General features: G+C 30.6%; 2 protein-coding genes across 2 annotated transcripts; both read left to right on the forward strand.

Annotated features, from left to right (window-relative positions):
* Positions 1 to 302: 302 nt before the first annotated feature.
* Positions 303 to 1574, forward strand: LOC130805425 (F-box/kelch-repeat protein At3g23880-like). The gene has a single exon (XM_057670199.1). The coding sequence runs from the start codon at positions 303 to 305 to the stop codon at positions 1572 to 1574; it is 1272 nt and encodes a 423-aa protein (XP_057526182.1).
* A 10665-nt stretch (positions 1575 to 12239) lies between these two features.
* LOC130806772 (putative F-box protein At5g62060) lies at positions 12240 to 15446 on the forward strand. The gene is made up of 2 exons (XM_057671975.1): positions 12240 to 13525; positions 15171 to 15446. The coding sequence occupies exons 1-2, from the start codon at positions 12416 to 12418 to the stop codon at positions 15192 to 15194; spliced, it is 1134 nt and encodes a 377-aa protein (XP_057527958.1). The 5' UTR covers positions 12240 to 12415; the 3' UTR covers positions 15195 to 15446.
* The last annotated feature ends 450 nt before the right edge of the window (positions 15447 to 15896 follow it).

The raw sequence follows: 15896 nt of genomic DNA on the forward strand, positions 1-15896 counted from the left end.
TAGGAGAAATGTTTGGATGAGATGAAAAAATAAGTTCAACGTATAAATGAGATTTAAATAGTTGTGGGTCATGACTAAAAATAACTATAAAAAAAAAAGACAAATTTAATGAGATAAACTAAAAGATAAATTTTGTGGGACAGAAAGAGTATTTGGCAAAAGTGGGCCACAATGCACCTATCAAGAAAATTTGCTTTATCCTACTATTTATAGAGTAGCTTAATGTCATTGCCACCTTAGCACCCATCAAAACTTCCCCATTTGATAGTCCAAAGCGAAAGCTAAAAAAACAAGTATAACAAATGAGTGAGAAATCACTTAACAACAATGAGTATGGAGTGGATAATCCCATTCCCATCTTCATCCATGAAAAGCCTCACAGGAAGGTACTCACAGGACTCAAATTACTTACTGAATCATACAAAACTGTTGGATCACACTACAAAATCAGACCTTCTACTGATAAACAACAAGATCATGTTTCAACCCACCAAACCCAATTACCCCATGATCTACTTATGCACCATATACTTGCAAAAATGCCCATTAAATCCTTACTTCAATCCAAATTAGTGTCCAAACAATGGTATTCTACTGTTTCCTCTAATGAATTTGCTAATCTTCACTTAAAAACTTGTTTTTCTTCTTATTATCCCATGATTTCTCATGTAGAATGCCTCTTTATACAAGCAGAAAAAGGATTCTATCTTTTCCACATTCAAGAAGAAGATGTAGTGATTCATTATAGCTTGGTAAAACTAGAGCCTAATTTTGGGTATAACCCACAAAATAAGCTATATTTAGTAGGTTCCTGTAATGGGTTAGTATGCTTATCTGATTCTGTTACTGGTTATTTCTATTTATGGAATCCTGTTATTTACCATTGGATGAGATTTTCTGATTTCTTCTTGGGTTCGGGCTATAAATGTCACGCGAGTTGGGGTTTTGGCTATGTTTCCTCTGCTAATGACTATAAGGTTGTGAAGATAGAGCAAAAGTATGACACAAATGAAGTCATTGTGCTCTTATTTTCGTTGCAGACTAAGGTATGGAAACAGATTTTTGATCATGGGCTCGAGGATGGTGTTTCGTTAACCAAAACTAGCCCCGGAGTTTTGGTTAATGACACCCTCTTTTGGATTATAGATCACCCAATAAAGAGGCATATTGTTGTTGGTTTTGATTTGGTTCTCGAAAAGTTCGAGGAAATACCTGGTCTTACACCAAGGAGTAGTGTAAGTTTTCGAGATCATTTTTTGTGTGTTATGGGCGGGTGCTTGGCATTGTACAGCTCGAACTTGTACAAGAAGGGTTGTGTATCGATTTTGAAACCATCGGGACATGTGGATTCGATTTCAGTTTGCTCCAAATCGGATTCTTGGTCGTGTACTAGCTTGGTAGGATTTACTAGGACCGGTAAGTCGCTTGTGGTTTCGAAGAATTGGGAGTTGGGTGTGATTGATCTGGATTCATCTCCTAGAGAGTATTTAACCCTAATAACCTTTGACAAAACTAGGGATAATCCTTGCATATTGAGCTTTTTTCCTAGTTTGATTTCACTTATGAAAGTTTGAACTTTGAACATTGCATGAACTGTAAGCTTATGTGTTAGTCAACCTGCAATACACTTGGTTTTTGCATTTTGTGTAGTTCGGTACTTTTGTTATTTGTAAAAGTATTTTGCATGTCTTTTGCCCTTTCTCTTCATGGTCAAGCCTAGCAATATATGATTCATCTTTTTTATATTTCTGTTAAGAGGAGAAATAACTGCACACAAATTCTTTAAGGAAATTCATTATGAAATCAATTAGTAATAAGAGAAGTAGTCCATCAAACTTATATGTTAGTCAACATTTAGTTTTTCGATGTGAGATCACATGTGGGATAATTTTTCCAAAAATTTCAAATTTTCACAGACTTACATTTGGACATATTCACCATACATAACTGCGGCAATTATCAACTAGTACACTACTAGCTTATTTCTTAATCTATCTGCAATATATTACTGTGACAATTATTTTTCGGAAAAGAAGGGAGTAACATTTAAATATGCACCCTTCCTGCTCATGGTACATGAAAAAAAAAAGGCCATTTGGTTACAATTGTGTCACTTTATAGTATTTTAAAAAAATAGATGAATTGTGTAAAAAATGATTTTCTGAAAAAAAAAAAAAAACTAATTGGTAAATGGTATCATTAAAAACTAATGGTACAAAACATCAAAATAAATAGAAAATTTAAAATAGAATTGACTCACTTGTTTATGTGGACTAGTTGTGTTTAAAAAAAAAAAATTGATCTTTATAAAATTTTGTGCAAGTTGTTATCAGTTATAGTCTTAGAGAGATGTTTGCTTGATTATTCATATAACTTTTATGTAGACTTGCGATCTAAAATTGAATTGAACTCTAATTTGAATGTAATTAAAAAAATTAGGTCAAACTCTATTAATATCCGAATGTGACCTTTTAAACACATATTTCTTAATTGTGTTAAGTTATTCAGTTGCACTGCATTCACTACTAAAAAACATTGAGTTTATAGACGTTTGGTATTAGACACATGAACAACCGTCTAAAAAAAATGTAGATTTTCGCCGCTTAAATAGGTGGAAATTTAACAAAGAAAAAGCGTCCAAAAAATTTAAAAAATAAAGCATGAAACTGGCTTTTAAAATTCTAAAAAAAATACTATCATACCGCGCCTCTGAAAATTTGAGACAAATTAAAACCGCTCTCTTCGACATCACATGCAGCAGTACTGAAAATTTGAGACAAGGAGAAACCCTATTCTTCATCTTCTCGGCATGCACGCAACACTTATCCTCTTCCTCACATCAGGTAATTTCTTCTTCCTCCATAAGCACGCCTGTCCTCTTCATTATCTCATTCTCTTCATTCGTTCTTCCTCATCCAGATTTTCTATTCGTCGCTCAGTCCTAACTCGAGGTATTTCAGAATTTTGCATCATTCCTCATCCGGCAGCACACCGGACTTCCAGTGTTCATCTGGCAGAAGTTTTCGTTCTTCCTCCAGCAGCCGTACCACCCTGTACCAGTCTTCTTCATTCTTTCAATTGCACTATCAGGTACTCTCAAGTGTATTTATTATTAATTGTTTTTTTAATTGAGTAGAGATAACAGAGAATGAGCCTCCCAAATTAGGAATAATGGAGGGGACTATAATTGCGAAGCATGTTTGGTGCTTACCATCAGGAAGAAGGATCATTGTTCATTTTAATGAATATGATCAACAAATTAGAAGGCGAGGACTTGTACTTGTTTATTTTCTGTCTGAATTGTCCAAAAATGGAACCTTTTGTCCATTTGGAGCACAAAATTGGAAGCGTGTTGATGATCATTACAAACAAAGGATCATTAAAACGGTTTGGGTATGCATTAAACATTCTTTATTATTATAATTTGATATTACTATTCTCAACATATGCTTATTTGACAAATGAGATTGTCACCATATATATAGGATAAATTTGTGTTACCTGATACAAAAGAGTTTCGTCAAATGATATTGTCACATATAAATATGAAGTGGAAGCATTACAGGTGGGAGCTTTAAAGGGACTACTATCAGCCTAATGTGACAAAGGAGAAAATAATTGAGAATATGCCTAAAAATGTGATAAAAGAACAATGGATTAGCTTGGTTTCTTATTGGACCTCAGAAAAGTTCAAGATATTTGTACATAGAGTATTATAACAAATTTAACATAAATTTAAGTTTTATATTCACCAAGTTACAATCTAATAATTTAACATTGACAGAAATTATCAACACTGGGAAAAAGAGCTCGTGAAATGCATAATCATGTACATACTACAGGGTCAAAGAGTTATGCTCAATGGAAAATTGAATTTGTAAGTATGAATACAATTATTATTATTGCTTATAATGGGACAATTGCATTTGCTTGTTTTTGATGTTGCTAGGTTACTTAAATTTTATTTATGATGCCTATGTTTGTGATAATCCGTTACTTTTAAATAGGTTAAGTTGAATCACAGAGAACCTAATGGGTTAGAAATGTGGAAACGTACACACACTACAAAGAGTGGTGGTTATGTAGAGGGTACATCCACTCAAGAATTCATGGTATATTAGAGTAGTGAATTGGAAACATTTATCATTATGACAAATGTGATCGCATATTTCATTTATACTTTTGTATTGTTGACATTGCTAAAAGTGGGGTTAATAAACGTTTACGTTATTCGAAATAACCTCGTGAGGTGATTGAGACAGAAGTTTTTAATGAGATGATGTATCAACAAGACAAACCTAATCAGTGTGTTGTTGGTTATGGTCATGGGGTTAGTAGATCTCACGTGTTTGGTATTGAAGCTCAATTACAAAACAACAAGATAGGTGATTGTGGTGGCACTTCAAGTGATGTTATGGGGCTTAAATCCTACCTATTGTTTGTTGAGAGAAAAAGTGATGAGGTTATGAGAAAAAATGATGAGGTTTTGAGAAAAAATAATGAGATTATTTCCCAATTACAAAAAAAAAATAATGAAGTTAATTCCCAACTTTTGAAAAAAATGAAGAAGTTGAAGAACTAAGAGCTGAAAATCAAAAAATTCTCACTCAGCTTGCATTAGTCCTAGATCAATTACAACAAAATCATAGGACAAGTAAGAATCATCATTATTTTTATCATCCATCAAATCTTTTTTCATATTACTTTTTAGTGCTTATGGTAGAAGTGTAGTTTCTAGTTTTTTTATATTATGTGCAATTTTGCTTGCAGTTGGATGAAGTAGATATGATAATGACTTATATAAAGTTTTTTATATTCAAGGGGAGTTTGGTAATTAAGGTACTCCCATATTTGAAAATAATAGTTGGCCTTGAATCACAAACGGGGAGTATGTATTTTGGCTAAAGTTTGTGCATTTTGTTTGATTTGTTGCAGATTTTTGCAGCTGATGTTCATATTATAACCAACAAATCAACTTTTGCGAAGGACTTGACACTAGAGTGGAAATTGCAACATAATGAAAAAAATTCTGCAAGCCTTCAACTTTTGACAAACTTTTAACTTTTAAATTTTGCGCTCTTAAACATCGATGAATATATATGTGTATGTGAATATTGATCAAATTAGGCACCTACGTTGCTTGGACTTTTTTGACCAAGTTATAAAAACTTAAGGTCAAAGCTACATCAACGAATGTATGTGCGTATATGAATATCAAATGCTAATACTTTTGTGGATATGATTGATTTGGTATGATATTCGTTAGTAATTATGTATGTTTGATGAATTTAATATAATATGGAGAATATATACATTTTCAACGCATGTAAATGTTTAAAGCATATATCTAGATATCAAGGGCTTTAAAGGGTTTATTTTCATTTAGATGTATAAAAGCGTCTAAAATATTAAGCACTATCCACATGAAAAAGCGTCTAAAAAAATTTAGCATTTCCACACAAAAAAGCGTCGACAATATTCAGCATTTTCCACGCTTCAAAGCGTCTAAAAACGTGAAATTGTAGTATGGATTTAAGGCGGAAAATCTTTTTTCCCACAGTAAAAAGCGTCGGAAAACAGATATAACAGCCATTGTAAAAAGTGTCAAAAAAAAGCGTCCAAAATTTGTAACTGGAGGTTTTTAGACGCTTCGTCAAGCGTCGAAAATATATTTTTTGACGGTTAAAACCGTCGAAAAAACCATAGTTTTCCCGTCGAAAAGCTCCGTGTTTTTTAGTAGTGATTATTTTTATCTGAAATCCATTATAATTTTTAGTCAAATGTAATTTTTTAAGTCAATATAAACTTGACCTTTTTGACTTATTTTCTTAATTGCGTCAACTACTTTTTTAGTCGACTTTATTGTAGATTTAAAATCGACATATTGGTTTTTTTATATGAAAAGATTTTCCAGAAAAATATTATATAAGTTTTGGAAAAAATTTATGATAAGAAAAAAATGGTCATGATTTGAGATATTTTACCTGTTAAAATATTTTACCTCCCAAACCATTGGAAGAGCTTGTTTATGCTCTAATTTTTTAGCATTTTACCAAATAATTAGATATAAACCATTAAAATAATAAATAAATAGCAAAATAGTTAAAATTTGGAAAATTCCATATTATAGCATCGAACTTTCATCAAACACCAATGGTAGCACTTTTGTAAGATTTTTCCACGTGATAGCATTCAGTTTATGCCTTATCTAACTACTGTAGCATTTTCCGTTAAATTCTTTTTAATTTCCTTTTAATGCACCATTTTGATGTTTCTACACTTATTAAGTGTTGGTTGTTGTCTTTATAATTTACCCAAAACTATTTTTATGCTCTTAAATGTTTAATTCACCTTTTTGAAGTTTAATTCACCGTTTAATTCATCAACGCTCTCAAATGTTTAAGGCAAATTATAAAGACAATAGCCAACACTTAACAAGGGTAGAAATGTCAAAATGGTGAATTTAACGGAAATTGATAAGAATTTAACGGATAATACTATGGCAGTTAGATAAGACATGAACTGGATGCTACCATGTGGAAAAATCTTACAAAAGTGCCACCACTGGCATTTCATGAAAGTTCGATGCTACCATGTAGAATATCCCTTAAAATTTTAATGTCATATACCTAAAAATAATAAAAAAAATTTAAAGAAGACTCAAATATCAATGACAATTCCAAAAGGAATCAAAATGTAAATAAAAGGAAGTAGTACTTATTATCAAATAAATGAAACAAAATATTAATGGTAATTAAATTAGAGAGTAGTACTTATTATTAAATTAATGAATTAATATCACAATAAAGAATGCTATCAACTAAAGTACGTAGACAATTAAATATCTTAAATGGATCTAGAATTGCACCGTTAATAATGGACGCATGACACTGCAAAAAAGAAAAAATAGAGGGGAAATTGATGTTGTCTTGGATTATTTTTAGACTTTTAGTAATGAATCAATATTAGATATAAAGTGAGTTTCAATGAAATGTGTTTGATAATGGGATGCTTGAAACTCACCAATACTCTGGAGGCATAAATTAAATGGCGGTTTTGTATGAGACCATTTTACGGTGACACGATCTCAAAACAAAAAGCCAATAAGCTAATTGTTTTTATTATTGGGCAAATCAACTCAAGTATGATGCATGTGACCGTCTCATACAAGAATTTGTGTAAATTGGAATATTTAACTGTATGTCTTTTGAGAGACCGTTTCTTTTGGATGAGAAGCGCTTAATTTGCTTTTTTTTCATTTTTAAAAATTGGGTCAGTCCAATTAGATATGGTATCTAAAAGTAACCGTCTCTCACAACAATTTGTCAATGTTTAAAGGGAGGAAAAGCGGTAGAATTTTTATATGGACTTAATCCACCCTAAACTAGAATGAATCTTTCTAGTTAAAGAGTAAAATCAAGCTATTTAAGTATAAAATGAGAAAATATTAAAATTATTGCACACAATTTTATTTTAAACTAAGTTGATACAAAAACTTATTTAGAAAAATTGAGTCAAACTTAAAATTTACATATACTTGTGGGCATAATTTTATTCAACTAATTTTTAAAAATATAGTGAATATCTTATCTCTATGATTCAGATTCTCCCTTTCAGTTGTTAAGATTACAATCAAATAAAAAAAAAAATCTATGATTTTCTCTTTTATTGTGAATATCTCATATCTATGATTCTGATGGAGATGTTTCTTTTATCTCAGAATAATTATACATTATGGGATCGAACAACCTCAATATTTTCTGATCAGATTTATCTTAATCAAGGCCCAAAAGCAAAACGACCCATATGAATTAGTCAGGCCCATAAAGGTCCATTTTAAAAACAGCCTACTACCCTTTAATCAGGCGATGTTGACGTCATAAAGCTCATCCAACCAAGTTGGAATATTACAAACAATCAGTCTTTTTGAGAGATGTCTTTTAAACATAGTCCATTAAAACTTAATTAAATAAAAAAGATGATAATAGATTGATCCAATTTCTATGAAGAGACCTTTCTAACTTAAATTTTTGTATAATAAATACCCTTATTTTCATTGCATTACGTAAATTTTTTCTTGACTTGCCACATTCATCACTTATCTTCCTTTTCCAACATAATTTTTTTTTTAAATTCTAAAAAAAAAATTCTTATGATTATATTGGGCATGTCAAAGCATGATATAATTTTGCAACTCTAAGTAAAATAATAAAAATTGACTAAATAATTGTAGGTTATAACTTAAAATGTTGATGTAAAATTGAAAAAAAAATCACCAAATCTTATGAAAACGTGTGAGGTCTTGATCAGGTTAATTTCGATCGAATTTTCTGGTCGAATTAAAAATTTGAAAAGTCATATAAGAAATAAAAGGAAAAATTTGTCCTTAAGAAATTGCCACACATTTTAAATTACTTTGTCTCTTTGATTTTGAAACTTTTTTATTGTAGGTCGTATTCTCACTACTTTTTTAATATTTATAGATTTTTTTTTTGTCTTTCACTTTTAATTATATCCACATAATTTAATAAATCCTTTCAATTTCTTAATACTTGCGTCAATTGATGAGTAAATGAAAAAAAGGTAATAGTAAAAACAAAATTATGGTAGACAAATAAATACATTTAAATTATTAAAAAGATAGACTAGCTAGTTATGTACAACACAAGATTGGTAACAGAAAGTACCGTTTTTAAAATTATTTCCTAGTTTGTTTGTTTGTTTGCAAGTGTCATGGAAGAACCCTCTAAAATTGTACATCCTTCATTCTATAATATTTTACTACTTTGAATTAGTATAATAATACAAGTATTAATAGAAATAATTAATTAAAAGCAAAATATCATAAATGTTCTTTAATAATGAGAAAAGTGCAAGGCATGAAGTATAATTGAACTAAAGATAAATTTTACTCCTCTAATTCACGATTAATGTCTCATTTGATTTTTAGACACTATTCACATTTTACTCTTAATTTGAATAATAAATTCTTAATCTATGAGTTTTAATATAGTTAAGTAGAATTTTGTTTTATTGTTTTAATGTGTAGGTTATTAATATCAACTTTTTTTTATAATTTTTAATAATAAATAATTAAAAATATTATAGAAAAAAATTGAATTAATACATTAAGAAACGTGAAAAAGCAAATGAGACTCTAAAGAGAAAGTCTTAATAAATAACGATCATTTGTAAGGTTAATAAATTACTCTTATGTTGTAGAATGTGATAAGGTGAGAGATTTGTTGTTTTAATTTATCTTTTTTAGTTTTATTTATTTTAACATTATGCTTTTTATCTTTTTATAATGATTAAATTTTTCAACCCCAAATAAACACCAAATATTTGAGGAAGTAGTACTATGTACTCCACTGCTCCTCTTCTTTACTTCCATCAACTTTTACATGTTCCATGCATTAAAAAAGCAACAAAAACTAAAAAGAGTGGAGTATATTCAATGACATGACAAGACCACATTACAAATTTTATCATGCATCTTCAACTCATGATGAAAATTCTTAATGAACAACCTCTACATAGTAATGGATTAACATCCAACCACTTTTCCTTAGTCATTACATAATACATATATTATTTGCCGTCCAATGAATTAATCTTTGAATAACTTCATTATGTTTTTATGTTTCATATAACAAAATAGAATGGTAGAAGCTGAAAAGCAAGATTTTAAACAATAATTATTAGATTTACTGGTGATTATTAGTGATTTATATTTATTAAGTAATCAAAACAAAATTAAAAAATTAAAATTAATCTAGCTTTTTTTGTGTAGAAGATGACACAAGTACCTACTTGTGATTGGTTGTATAGGAATCAATTTAGTATATTAGTAAAATGTAGCAATGGTAGTGGAGACATAAGAAGTACATCAAGCAATTAATAAAGCAACCTTGGACACCAAATACTACATTGCGATTGGATGATGGAAAATCAAACAAGTACACTAGTATAGTGTACTAGGTGTTACCAACTACTTGGGCACCAATACTTTACCCCTATAAATACTCTTGTTCTAGGCGTTAGTTAGATGTATCAAAGTTTCATTATAAGAGCAACCTTTCTAACTTATGTGTTCTCCCTAATTAGCTCCTCTCTTCCTTACATTAATCCTCCACTTATAATTCCTATCAAGTTTGTTAATCTTCTTTAAGCACATTAATCTAGTCTAGATGGTGGATGTAGGCATGTAGTCCATTGATCAGTGAACCACCTTAAATCTTTGTCTTAATTATTTTTTTATTATTATCATTCATTACACATATTTGCATATTTAATTCCTACACTAAAATACATCATAAACTCTCATCTAAATTTCATTTTATTATCCTTGAGTGAGGTTAATACCTCTTCTTCCGATAACCATAAAAGTTAACAATTGTATTCTCTAAATACTATTAGACAACCATCTAAGCATCTAGCTAGCATTAGAACAACGTACATTTATTGAGAATGTTGGCAATTTCTTATGGTCTAATTTGGTCTGATGTAACATTAAAATTATATTTCTCAAACAAAAAATTTCGATCTGGAGAATTTTTAGACCAAATTGGACCGTTTACACCTCCAGATTGGAACGAACCACACTGTTCTATAACGGTTTGGTCTGATCTGGTCTACCTTTTTCGGTTTTCTAAATTAATATATTTGTTTATATATATATATATATATTTTGCACCTACAATTATCAAAAGAGTATAATAATTCATAGTTAGTCAACTGAATCAACATAATTAAAGTATATATTATCATATAAAAAATTACATCTCAAAATATTTAGATAGTGACATATTTTTAAAAATAAATTCTACGATGTTCGATCATAATACGATTTTCGGTATGGTCTGGTCTAAAACTTTGAAAAATCGAGACCAGACTGAAAACCATAAATTTTTTAGGAAAAAAATCAGATAGGCCATTTAAACCGTAAATTAGACCAAATATTAAAACTACAATTTAGTCCGATTTAATTTGTGGTTTAAACTAAATTTTATCCAACCCTAATTCCAATCATTGAATTGGAATAATATTGAAGTTAGATAGAAACTTCATGAAAAAAAATATTCCATCTACATTCCACACTAAGTACTTCACTAACACTCAAAATACATGACTTATTCTTAATACTCCGACTTTTTGTTTTAACTTTTAATACTCTCTACCCTCGATTATAATATAAGAAAGAGAAAATATGTTGTAAATTTAAATAAGATATTATAAATCGTGTCATGTTAATTGAATATATATTTTTTTTTTCAATTAATATTAAATATATGAGATACTGTACGAGTATCTTAGATTCCGATAATAGTTTAAGGAATAGGTTACACGCAATGTATGCATTTAACTCAAGTTGCTAAAGCTAAAGCTCTAAAGAAAGGGGAATCTTGACTAAGTAGTTATGATGCTTAAACAAGTAAAATTAGTCATATGATATGTCAGAATTCATGGATATCTAGTCATACTACCACTGCGGCCACTCCCCTATAACAGCGACTATACCATACCTTCTCTTCATAAATTTAACACCTACAACAATTTTTTAAGAGATCGTCTTTTTGAAAAACGTATGTTAAGTCTAATTTATCAAAGATTAGTACCTACTAATCGTCTTTTTGAAAAACGTATTTCAAGTCCAATTAATTAAAGATTAGTATCTACTAATCGTATTCTTAATGTCGATTTGCGTTATTTTTAATATTTATTTACCGTATCCTTAATGTCTACTTTCAAGATCTTAGATGTCTATTACATCATTCTTAATGCCTACTTACAATATTCTAAAAAATATATAATGGACCGGTCTAATTAAAGATCGTGTCTCAAAGAGATCGTCCTCACAAGAATTTGTGATTTCATTGCTATATTTAGTAATTATTGCATTCCATTATATTGGTATATTTTTTTCATCCTTAATCATTTTAAATTATTAATTATATTACTATATTTGATAAAAAAAATATCTATGTAATTTATAGTTTGCTCTTAATATTTTTTATCTTATACCTTATTAACTTTTATATATATCTTTATAGGGTTATAATAATCTATTTAATACAAAGATATTCAATTTTTAATTCTTGTGTAAGCCTACATGACTCTTGTATAGCGAATAAAACTGAATAGAGGAAGTACAAAAAGTCAAATACTTTCCCCATACGGCCATAATATATGGATGGTATTGTTTAGTTAATTTCAAAAATAAATAATTAGTAAAAATTCAGTTTTAACCGACAAAAATTGATTACAATCAGTTTTACCCACATTTTTTGTTTCCCTATCAAATGTTTCTTGGGGCAAATTTGATAGGATAGTGTGAATATCACTCAATCATTACTCTACTTTTCTACTCCTATTTGAAGGCTTTCAGAAGGGAAGATAGAGAGACTAAAAAACAATGGCAGATAATGATAGTAATGATTCTCAATCAGTTCATCTTCCTCATGATCTTATAGTTCATCATATTCTACCATGGTTACCCATAAAATCTTTGATGCAATACAAGTTAGTTTCCAAACAATGGTATTCTTCCATCTCTTCTCCTACTTTTATCAAAACCCACTTGAAATTAACCCCTTTTTCTGACCCATTTACCCCACTTGAATCCCTAATAATCCAATCTGGTCATGGTTATTACCTTTATGAATGTGATGATGATGATGATGATCTTGAACATGGTGTTCAATGGCAGAATTTGATTCAATTTGAAGGTGGTTATATGTTTAGGGACACTTATTTAGTTGGATCTTCAAATGGGTTAGTTTGTTTAGCTCATTATAAGAATGAATACTTCATTTTATGGAATCCTACAACTACCCAACACAGAATACATTACCCTGATGAAGGTTTTGGTAATCAAAAACCTAATTTTATCAATTGGGGTTTTGGGTATGTTTCCTCTGAAAATGATCATAAAGTTATCAGAATTAGTCTGATTTGGGCAAATGATAGGTTTATTAATGCAGTTCATGTGTATTCTTTAAGATTTAATAGATGGAAAAAGATCAAATTTGGTCTTGATCATTATTTTTTCCCTCAAAGAGCAAGATTAGTTCATGGGTTTTTGTATTGGGCTTGGAATTGTAAATCAACTGATAGTATAAAGCTTGTTTCATTTGATTTATACAGGGAGAAATTTGAGATTGTTCATCATTTGGATTTGAATTCAGAATCTGATATGTTATGTGTTATGGGAGGTTGTTTATCCAAATGTACTTGTAATCCCCCAAATGGTCTAAAAATAGACATTTTGAAATCCCAATTTGGGGTTTGTTCTGTTGATGTTCAGTGTGATTTAACACAGACTAATTTTGTTGATTTAGTAGGGTTTACTAAAACCGGAAAGATTTTATTGGTTGATGATGTTAATCGACGAATTTTAAGGCTCGATTTTGGTTCAGAAACCGAGAAATCGGTTGCGATACTTCGTTGGTGCGGTAAGGATACTCGAATCGATGGGTATGTTCCAAGTGCAGTTTCACCTTATCCCTCACCAGAGTTAGGGCAGGTACCCTCTATGATCTTGTGTGCTTATACCTCAGCATTACTGTATTTTCTTATCTTAGGGTTGCTTAAATGTATCATCTTTTGTGGAGATTATGATATGATCTGCTTCTTCTTTGCACAATCTAGATTTTAGGGTGATCCGGAGAACAACATACCGTTGTGTCTTGTTGAAATTGCAACATTATGGAAGTCTATGTGAGAGTTTTTGAGGGGAAATGTTGCAATCTCAATGGACGGAGGGATAAGGTTATGTTGGGATAATTTATCCCACATCGACAAATTTAATACGGGGTGTGCACTTTATAAGTTATTAGAGCACTTCCTCCTATTGCCATATGGTTTTCGAACGCTATATATCTCCTTGGCTATGAAGTGTCTGCATCTTATGTTTTCCCGTTAATATGTTGGCATTCACAATAAGTCCAGACTAATTTAACATGATATTTATGGTTCGATCAAAGGCTAAAAATAGTAGGTCCGAAAAGAATGGCGTTCTTAACCTAATTGAATACTCTATCCGAGCCGATGGTTCGATCAAAGATTAAAAATGGTAGGTCCGAAAAGAATGCTGTTCCTACCCTAATTGATTACTCTCACTTGCAAACTTGACGGGGTCCGCATGTGAGGGGGTGTTGGGACGATTTATCCAACATACACAAATTGAATATGGTGCACACACTTTATAAGTTATTGGAGCACTTCCTCCCATTACCATATGGTTTTGGGATGATATATATTTTTTTGGCTAATAGAGTTGTGTGCACCTTGTATTTTTCTCGTTTATATGTTGGCATTCACAATAAATCCTGTCTAATTTAACAGGTTACGTGTATCAATACTGCATTCCAGTCCTAAATCGGTTGCACACACTAACTTGCAATTTTAAGGCAGTTTTGCTTCCTAATTCCGAGACTACTTGGTTGAAGATTAGGTACTAGAATTACTCAAACTTCTCAATGTTTGGGAAGTCAAAATCGTGTTTGATACAACAAACTAACTCAGTAGGTTTCTGTTTAGTGTTTTTAGTGCCTAACATACAAGCTGCAATGATGTGTTGGATTTGGATTTGGGTGTAACAGCAAGCTCAATTTCGATTGTGAATTCAAGCAGTTTTTAGTTTTTAGTTCTTATGATATAGGACAAACAAGAGAGTTCGTCCAAAAGACTAGTCTATTAGGTGAGAGAGTCTATTTGTCCATAAATCCCACACCAATTGCATACACAATCGATGTGGGACAAGTTTCATTCCTTGCAATGGACCATAACATCTTAAACCTGCATTCAAGGTCCTAGTCTTTAATAATATTCACTAAATCACATAGATATATCATGTTCCACACTTCAAGCTACATGTTACACCTAAGGTTGTAGTGATAGCAAGCTCAATGTAACTTAATTTGTTTTTTAAATTCGTGATTCGCTCAAATTTACCCAAAAATACCCAAAACTGACCATAATTTCGCTTTTCTCGATTTGCAAAGAGATTACTGAATCATGTGACACTGCAAGCTCGATAATAAATATGGATTGAGTTCGCACACATTTGTTTAATCGGTTCAGCTCAACTCGAACTCAGATTCATATGAACCGAACAACAATTATAAGATGTGTTTATGAACAGGCTATCTTCTGCTTTGGTGATGCAGGTTGCTTACCTATATAGCAGCTGAGTTAAGAAGCCTTGAATGTAGCTTTCTGTGACGTGATCGAGATTCGACTATGATCTGTGAATGGTCTGCAATCCTAGCTATGATCCATGAAGGGATGTGGGTTAATAACATAGAAGCATATGAATGTAATGGTTCAGTCCAAGTATGGAAAACTGATGTATCCTGCTTAATTTACTTTGGTTTGTGTAGTCAATGTTGAATCTATTCACATTTCTAATGAAGGAGTATAATAGAGTGTTAAAAAAATAAAAATTTGGGATTTTTTTTTTTTTTTTTTTAAAAATTTCCTCACCAATGGGATTACATCATTTGACAAATTAAAAATTGGATGAACAATTTCAAAATTTTTTAAATCAAAAGGATTAGTGATATACTCTAGGAAAAATTGATCAGAATAATTTAATCTTTGTCTAATTATTCTACAATAATTTTTCCTATAATAATTCAATCATAAATAATTTGATGTATTGGTTTTTGTTTCCAATGACATTGTTGTTGTTGAACTAACCCGGTACAGCAGGTCAAATTATGATCAATTTATACTTCCCATTTCTAGCTTCATTTCATTCATGAAAAATCCTCCATTAAAATCTTAAGGAAAAACCATTTGCTCATTCACCTTTCTTCTTCTCCATTAAAACACTGAATTAAATTTCACTCCAATTCACTATGAAAAAACCATGACGACTCAAAATGGTGTTC

This window comes from Amaranthus tricolor, chromosome 2, assembly GCF_026212465.1.
Source record: "Amaranthus tricolor cultivar Red isolate AtriRed21 chromosome 2, ASM2621246v1, whole genome shotgun sequence".
NCBI lineage: Eukaryota > Viridiplantae > Streptophyta > Magnoliopsida > Caryophyllales > Amaranthaceae > Amaranthus > Amaranthus tricolor.